This window comes from Phyllostomus discolor, chromosome 12 (assembly GCF_004126475.2).
Source record: "Phyllostomus discolor isolate MPI-MPIP mPhyDis1 chromosome 12, mPhyDis1.pri.v3, whole genome shotgun sequence".
Lineage (NCBI taxonomy): Eukaryota > Metazoa > Chordata > Mammalia > Chiroptera > Phyllostomidae > Phyllostomus > Phyllostomus discolor.
The window spans coordinates 59,679,364-59,687,676 of NC_040914.2; the positions used below are offsets into that span (position 1 = coordinate 59,679,364).

The following is an 8,313-nucleotide window of genomic DNA, read 5'->3' on the forward strand; positions in this document are numbered from 1 at the left end:
TCGTGCTCACACTCCAACTGGGGACAGCCTGCAACCCAGGCATGTGCCACGATTGGGAGTGGAACTGGAGACCCTTCACTTTGCAGGAAGGCAAAGCTGAAGCCACACCGGTCAGGGCTCAAATAAACTCTTAAACTTTTTAATATTGGACAGACAAGTAGGAGGTGGGGAAGAAGCCTGTAAAACCCATCCATAGCCAGGTAGCAAAAAATCAGCCCAGGTGTGAGGTAGAAGAAGCCCAGGCCCCGCAACCTAAGCTATTGCAGTGAGGAGCGGTGACTGCGTGGGCGGGTGCCCACCCCAGTGCTAGGCTGGAGGGGTTTCCCAGCTCTCCCAAGGAGGGCAACATGCTAGAAGCCACCTGGGGGCCAGAGAAAAGGAAGTCATCTGGGACAGGGTTCGCTCAGCCTCTATACCTGTTACCGGAAACCCGCAAGCCTGCCTCGTGCTTCCTGTAATGTCTGCCACAGACCTATCACATGGATGGCAAGTCCGTGCCTTCCATGAACAAACATAAGGATGAAGTTCACAGACTTCCACAAGTGATTGGAGATGAGGCTGTTGGAGGTACCTGCTGATCAGATTTAACTGAATGAAATGGACTGAAGCTGAGACGTACAGGATCCAAGAGGTCTGAATGGTGGGGCAGGGGATGATGGCCAAATTATCCAAGGCAGAATTTAAATCACATAAATGTAGCCACACACCCTGGCCAGTGTGGCTGAGTTGGTTGGAGCTCCATCATCCCATAGCCCAAGGGTTGTGGGTTCAATTTCCCGTTAGGGCACCTAGGATCCCCGTCTGGGAGCATATGGGAGGCAACCAATTGATGTTTATCTCTCTCCCTCCCTCTCTCTCTAAAAGCAATTTTAAAATGTCCTCGGGTGAGGATAAAAATAAAATAAAATAAGCAAAAAATAAAAAGAGCCACACGTACTTCATATCCCCCAAAAAAAAAAAAAAAAAAAAAAAGGCTCCAAGATGGTGACTAGGCTCCACAGGAGCCCTAGTGAAAAACAGGAGTTGAACTGAGTGTCTGCAGGGCCACAGGCTGTTCTATGGAAGAATCAGCACCAGTGAGTGGGAGGCCACAACACAGATGTGCAGAATGAACAGGCTTAGAAACCTAGGCCGCGATCCCCTGGGCGCAGGGACAGGGTACGAGGCTTAGGCCTTGAGTTCAGACTACGCATATTCTATATCTGCCCTGTGCCAGGCCCTGGGGACCCTGCAGGGAGAGAAGCACACTGGCGGTCCCTTGTTTTTGTGCAATTTATATTCTTAAGATATGTACATACCAGCTAGCAGTAAATGCTAGGAGAGGAGAGTGATGGTGGCTACTCCAGACAGAGTAACCAAGGAGGTGGCATTTGAGATGTCCAGAGTCTGGAGTGGCAGGATGACCAGTCCTGGAGCACTTTCTGCCAGGAAAGTAACAGTGGAGAGCTGGAGGCTGTCTTTGGGGCGGGGCGGGGCGGGGCGGGGCGGGGCCGGGCGGGGCCGGGCGAACACCCGGCGCTGGCCTACTAACTCCGGCCGCCTGCTGAGGGTCACCAGCCCCAGGCACAAGCACAGTAGTGCGGGCAGCAGAGACTAGCGCATGCGCACATGAGGGCGGGAAGGGGAAGCCTAGCCGAAAGGGAGGGGTGGGGGTGCGAGGCTGCTGCAGCCGTTGCAGCCGCTGCGTCAGGCCAGGTGTGCTGGAGTGGGAAGCTGAAGGGCTAGTGTAGCTGCTGACTCTGCGGGCGCGATGCAGGCCGAGAAGCTGAAGCATCGCCCTTTCTGCTTTAGCGTGAAAGGCCACGTGAAGATACTGCGGCTGGTGAGGGCCAGCTGCGTGGTGCGGGCAGTGTGCAAGCGTGATGAGGGCAGTGAGAGGGCTATAAAGTAGGAAGTAGAATGCCCTGTCCTCTCTTCCAACCTTGTTCGTATCAAAACCGCCCCAGAGGCAAGGAGAGAAATAAGGCACTGTCCTCACCTTTGGGCACTTCACACAAACGTAAAGCAAAATCAGCATATTTATCTGAGTGGCCTACAGTTGGACCCAAAACCAGGTACCCAGGTGAGGCAGCTGCAGTTGTACCAGTTGGCAGCCGCATAGGCCAACAAGATAAGAAGACTCCGGTGGATGCTGTGTTTACTTACTATAGTCAGAAGGGACTGAGCTCCAGGCCGATAAAGCTCAGAGCCAAGACTATATGGAACGGCCCGTCCCTGGAGCCTCCTGCCTACCAGGAGCATTGCAGTGTGTTCTGAACAGGTGTTTGAGGAGAATGAATCATCATTTGGGGAACGCTGACCTGCCTAGTTAGAAAAGTGGCAACTACCATAGGAGAATACGTTGAAGGAATTCAAGAGAAAGAGGGAGAGAAAAAATAGTTTTTAAATGTTAAAGAAGTGACAAGTGGGAAAGGGGGTGGAAATAGTTAAAAGTTACAGGGAAACAGCTCTGGTTAATCTGAGGAAGAATTTTTATATTGCAAGAGTTCCCAAAATTAAATGGCCACATGGGAATGTAGTACATTCTCTGAAAGCAAAAGTAACAGGCAAAGACAAGCCCTCAGTGAGGATGTTAAATAAGTAAACAGCTTCTGTCATACACACACATACATTTTAGTCACGCCTCTTTTAGATGTATGTGGCAGAAACTGGTTTATTGAGCTAACTTTGAAATGATCATTGCTACAGCTTAAACTTGTATTCAATGATCATTGATAAATCATGTTGTTTTCCCTTACAGGCAGTCACTGTTACATCTATGACCTTTTTTATCATCTCACAAGCCCCCGAACCATACATTGTTATCACTGGATTCGAAGTCACTGTGATGTTCTTTTTCATACTTTTATACATGCTCAGACTTGATCGGTTAATGGACTGTATGTTTTGGCCTTTGCTTGTAAGTGTTCAGTTTCATCATTAAAATTAACTACTTTTTCCTGCCATAATGAGACATTTTAATAAACTCTATTCTTTAATTTTCTTAAGCCAGTAAGGATCTCTGATAGGCATAGGAAGAAGGAACTCCACCCACTGGTAATGTGCTCTGTAAAGTGCCCGGGAGAGATTCTCAGGGGACCAGGGCAATCGCAGGGCAGAAATTCCCCCTTGAGAGCCATCTGCAAGTTGATGTGGCTGACCCTTCTGTTAGAAGAATTCACCTAAGTGTAGATCTTCTAAAGGAACTTAAAGTGAAGATCACGACTAATTATAGATAATATTGTTAACCTTTCGCTCCCTGTTAAATGCATGTTGATATGGCCTCAGAATTGGGGGACAGAGATAGAGGCAGATACACAGTATCTGTATCTTGCACATCCCCGATCACTAAATGGAAAATCAAAATATTTTGGGAGGCTCAATGAAACACAACATTGCCTTACTTGAAACTGTCTGCAATTATTAATGCTAAGCAACTTTTAACTCATCTCGTAGAGCCTTATGTGGTAGCATATGGATTTCATCTGCCATGTTCATAACGTTAGGAGTAACTGCCCAGTGGGCTGCCCAGGTGGTTCTGTAAACTCTCCAAATAGGCAACCTGGAGATACTAAGGTAAACACGGCCCTCCAGCCTGGATGACAAGCTGGTTCTAGGAGTGAGTGACTTCAGCTCTCTCTCCTCTTTCAAGTCTTATCCTCAGCATCGTAGCTCCTTAGATCTCCCTCCGAAGACCCTCTGTTGCACCCGTGTCATCCTCTGAACGTGCTGGTACCCAAGCTGATAACCCCTATTAAAGAAAGAGAATGTTACAGCTATTCTGTAACCATAAGCGTGCCTTAGAGTGGTACCTTCTAGAACCACCTTCAAAGGCCAAAGATGAGCATTTCAGGCTAATTACAAGCTGAGAAATCCCAAAAGGGTAAATCTTAGAATTAGATAGGATCTTCATAGCACCTCTCCAAACTCCCGCTTGATCTACACTTTAGACCAGGACCTCACTAGAGGGAAGTCTGGGAGAACAGATGACAAAGCCTTTGTCCGCTGACCCTCAGAGCCCATAACAGCATTTAGTGGCAGAAAGGCCTGAGCTGGAATTATTCCAAGGATTCCTTCAAGGAGATGACGGACATCATCAGAAATAACACCATCATTGGCCAGCCACTGCATATACATATGCAGGAGCTTCTTCCTAAAAATTACCACTTTCTCCTAAGTTATTACTGCTTTTGGTTTTCTTCATTGCATTTTAGTAACATTACAAACCTGTCTGATTTGCAGCGCAGACTACTTCACGCTTCCTCCTACGTTACTACAGTTGAGCATCCTGCCTTCCCAGTGTACCTACCATTCCACCTCAAACCTTCCACAGTCCCATCGTCCACTCCTAACCAGACGAGTTCCCCCTCCAACCACATCTAAGGGGAAAAAAATAAGCCTGTTAAGGAGTTACACGATTGGTGCATTATAGGTTAAGAACACTGCTGGGCATCCCTGTAGACCAAACACAATATAGGTGTTATTTTACTGTGTGGTTTGGTTTCCTAAAATATACACAATAAATTTGTTTAATAAAATCAAACTTTTAAAGCCTCTAGGGGACTCTTTTTTGTGTGACCTTCATGTAAAGCTGACCGTCCTATTATGTGTTTTCAGGATATCATCAACTCATTAGTGACAGCAATATTCATGATGATCATATCGGTGTTGGCACTGTTACCAGAAACCACAACATACATACTCCTTGGAGGGGTAAGTGGCAGCCCTTCTGGCTTCTTCCTTTAGGGTTGATCAGAATTCAGATTTATCTGGAAATAGATACAGGAACAGAAAACTATGCTGTATTCATCCTTGGGTCTCCTAGGCCAGGATATGGTACCCAGTGGCTTAATACTTTTTTTGTATGCGTTCACACTAAAACTAATATGAAGTTAACCAAATAAAGAGGCTCCTACGTATTTCTCGTAGGTGTACAGGGCTAGACTAAACCACAAAAACACAGAGTGAGAAAGGCTGCCGAAATCAGTTGCAATACTCGGCTCTGAGAAACCTGATGTGAAGCAACAACCATGAATGAGTTGCATAGCTCCCCCTTAAAGACAAACAAACAAACAAAACAATATACCACTTGTTAAGGTGAGGCAGACCATTCTGAGCCCAGGTATCTCTTGTCCAGATCCTTTTTCAGAGGGAATATAACGTCTCGTGACAAGGGAATGGCGGTGGGAGGCCTTGTGACTAAAGGATCATGTTGAACACTGCTTGCTGAGACAAAACTCAGTTTAATCAGACTTTATCCTGGAAAGCCAGCCAAAGGAAAAAGTGTCAAGTGATGTCATTAAAAGAGTCCCACCTGATATTCTTCCGAGATTTCTTATAGGAAGTCCAAAATCATTTGGCTTTTCTAGGTTCTGATCCAGAGAAGTGAACTAGAAGGTTCTTCTTCTTCTTTTTTTTTTTAATATTTTATTTATTTATTTTTAGAGAGGGAAAGGAGGGAGATAGAGAGAGAGAGAGAAACATCAATGTGCGGCTGCTGGGGGTTATGGCCTGCAACCCAGGCATGTACCCTGGCTGGGAATGGAACCTAGGACACTTTGGTTCCCAGCCCGCGCTCAATCCACTGAGCTATGCCAGCCAGGGCTAGAAGGTTCTTAAATAAATCTCTCCCCTACTTCCTCATCTTTTTGTAGCATGGACCACTTAGAACTGACCCCTCTCAGATAGCCGCACATGTCAGAATCCATGGCTTTTCATCTCCCCTATTGGTCCCAAAGCAGCTTCATGAGGGATGGGAATTATTCTGGAAATGAGACAGTGCTGTAACAGCAATGTTCCCCAGTTGTCTTTAAAGATAAGTCTAACCTCCGCTATGGAGAAAAAGGGACCAGGCACAGGATTTACTCTCATTCATTCATTCACTTATTCTTCAAGTGCACTGTAGCAGGGGCTGACAAAGTACAGAGCTGTGCTGTCCAGTGCTGCAGCCACTGGTTGCAGGCGGCTGCTGAGGACTGGAAATGTGTGTGACTAATCGGTGTTGCAATGAGCTGTACCTGTAAAACGCACACTGGATATCACAGACTTACTACCCTGTTTTTTAAGTGGATGTATAAATTTCATTAATAACTTTATTATACTGATAACATGTTAAAACAATATTTTGGATATATGGGGCTAAATAAAATATATTATTACAATTCATTTCACTATTTTTTGTTTATTTTTTTAATGTGGCTATTAGGAAATTTTTAATTAATTCTGTGGCTTCCTTACACTGGTGACTCACACTGTGTTTCTTCTGGACGGCACTGGACTAGACTGGGAGCCCTCTCCTCAAGTTGCGTAGAGCCTAATGCAGGAAACGGAAGTGCAAACAGCTGTCTGTGAGCTGACGACAGAGGACTGGGCACAGAAAAGAGAAAGCAACTCCTCTCTGGCAGTGGAATCAAAGTTTGCCAGGAGCAGAGGGAACAGGGGGCATGGGTTCCAGGTGGAGGGACCAGCAACATGCAGAGTACCGGAGCCATGAAAGGAGAGGCAGGTGGTGCTAAGTGTGGTCAGGACCTAGGAAGCCACACTTCAGGTTCAGGGTGGAAGAGAGGCTGTGTCTGGAGCCACGAAGCCAGACTTCCAGGCCTTTAGATGGAGCTGAGCACACAGCACGCATGCAGGGCAGGACATCCCCCTTTTTCTCCAGCCCAGGCGCCGGGTCTCACTGCCTAAAGACCATGTTCTAGTTTATTCCCTTGATGTTAATTTGACTTCCCTAAGGCCTATGTGGAGTCCCACCCCTTACGGGGATGGCCCCCAGCCTTTGAGAGATCACTTTGAATTATTGTATCACTCCAGCTCTCCAAAGTTTTCATCACAGCTACTATCACCATGGTTGAACCTTGAGCTGGTGTTAACTTGGACCCTTTTTCCAGCAGAGTTTGCAGCAGGAAAGTAAACCGTGGGACACTGGAGATAGAAACGTAGACTGATAATCGGAAATATCATCAGTAGGCCTTTCAACAATACTTTCCAGGAGCCAGTCAAGAGATCCAGACCAGTATTTATTTCCGAGTCCACACCAATCCGATGTTATTCCCGCTCACTAAATTATGTTTTCCCTTTCTCTAGGCAGGCATTGGGAAAACTTGGGAGTGAGAATAAAATGATCTCTGAGGTCTCTTCCCAATTTTAGCACTAGGTGGCTCAGCAGGGAGCAATCCCAGAACCCTGGCTGGCGAGGAAACCAGTGGGCAAACCACTAAAAAAAAAAAAACAAAAAAAAAAACGTTGTGAAGGGCGGGAGTCCAGATGAGGGCCACAACAGTGACACTGTGTCTTTGTTTCCAGGTGTTCGGACTCCTGACCGTGGTGTGCTCCATTGCCGACGCGGTTCTTATTTACAGGAAGCTTCTATTTAATCCAAGTGGTCCTTATCAGAAAAAAGCAGTTCATGAAAAAATATAAGTTTTGTACTTTCATATTCCTTTTTCATATTAAACCCATCTCTTTGTTCTCCCACGTGGCTTCTGCAGTTGTTTTCCTTTTCATCTCAATATGCGGGCGGGAGGGAGAGATGTAGGAATTCTGAGCCCAGGGTCCACCCGTACTGTAACTTCCACCGAGCGCTGCGCGTGCTAGACGGGATCAGTCCGGTTATCCGGGCGGCGGAGGAGCTGGGACTACTCTAAATGGTCTTCAGAGGCCCCTTCCTGGGTGGTTGGCTGGCCGCACTGGAGTGGGGTGAGGGGGGCGCGGTGCACCCTGAGTTCTCAGGCTAGGCTACTGTTCCCCTCAGGTGGCGAGGAAAGTGGCTGAAGAGCATGGTTTGTCCTCGGGCAAGGAGAGCTGGGAGCGCGCGAGGCATGGGCAGCCGACAGCCAGCAGCCGTTGGGGCGCAACGCTGGTGACCGGGGAGGGCCTGCTGCCACAGTGCAGGGTCAGGGGCGCAGGGTTAGCCTGACATAGCCAGGCCTGGATCCACCATGCAGTCTAACGACACCAAGGAACCTTTAGAGGACTTGCCATCCCAGGGACCTCCCCCGACGCAGCCAGTACCCAAGGGGCCTCCGGCCTCCGAGCAACCCGCCTCCGGGCCTCCCGCTTCCGAGCAACCCGCCTCCGGGCCTCCCGCTTCCGAGCAACCCGCCTCCGGGCCTCCCGCTTCCGAGCAACCCGCCTCCGAGCAACCCGCCTCCGGGCCTCCCGCCTCCGGGCCTCCCGCCACCGGGCGTCCTGGGCGCGGCGCACCCAAATCACAGCGTCCAGCGAAGCCCAAACCTCCAGGGAAGCCCACACATCCAGGGAAGCCCACACGCCCTGGGCACCCGGAACCCAGTGTGCAAACCGCGCCCTCACAGAAGTCCACAGCTCCCCTAC

At 48.3% G+C, this 8,313-nt stretch overlaps 1 protein-coding gene across 1 annotated transcript; it reads left to right on the forward strand.

The window, feature by feature from the left end:
* Positions 1-1,622: 1,622 nt before the first annotated feature.
* On the forward strand, positions 1,623-7,461 carry LOC114488317 (chemokine-like factor). The gene is made up of 4 exons (XM_028502029.2): positions 1,623-1,822; positions 2,741-2,899; positions 4,597-4,692; positions 7,285-7,461. The coding sequence occupies exons 1-4, from the start codon at positions 1,751-1,753 to the stop codon at positions 7,399-7,401; spliced, it is 444 nt and encodes a 147-aa protein (XP_028357830.1). The 5' UTR covers positions 1,623-1,750; the 3' UTR covers positions 7,402-7,461.
* Positions 7,462-8,313: the final 852 nt, after the last annotated feature.

Excerpts from the sequence above, each read along its gene's own strand:
- LOC114488317 (XM_028502029.2), top strand. The coding sequence starts at position 1,751 with ATGCAGGCCGAGAAGCTGAAGCATCGCCCTTTCTGCTTTAGCGTGAAA. Across the intron at positions 1,823-2,740 it reads ACGTGAAGATACTGCGGCTG|GCAGTCACTGTTACATCTAT; the intron begins GTGAGGGCCAGC and ends TTTCCCTTACAG. Across the intron at positions 4,693-7,284 it reads CATACATACTCCTTGGAGGG|GTGTTCGGACTCCTGACCGT; the intron begins GTAAGTGGCAGC and ends CTTTGTTTCCAG.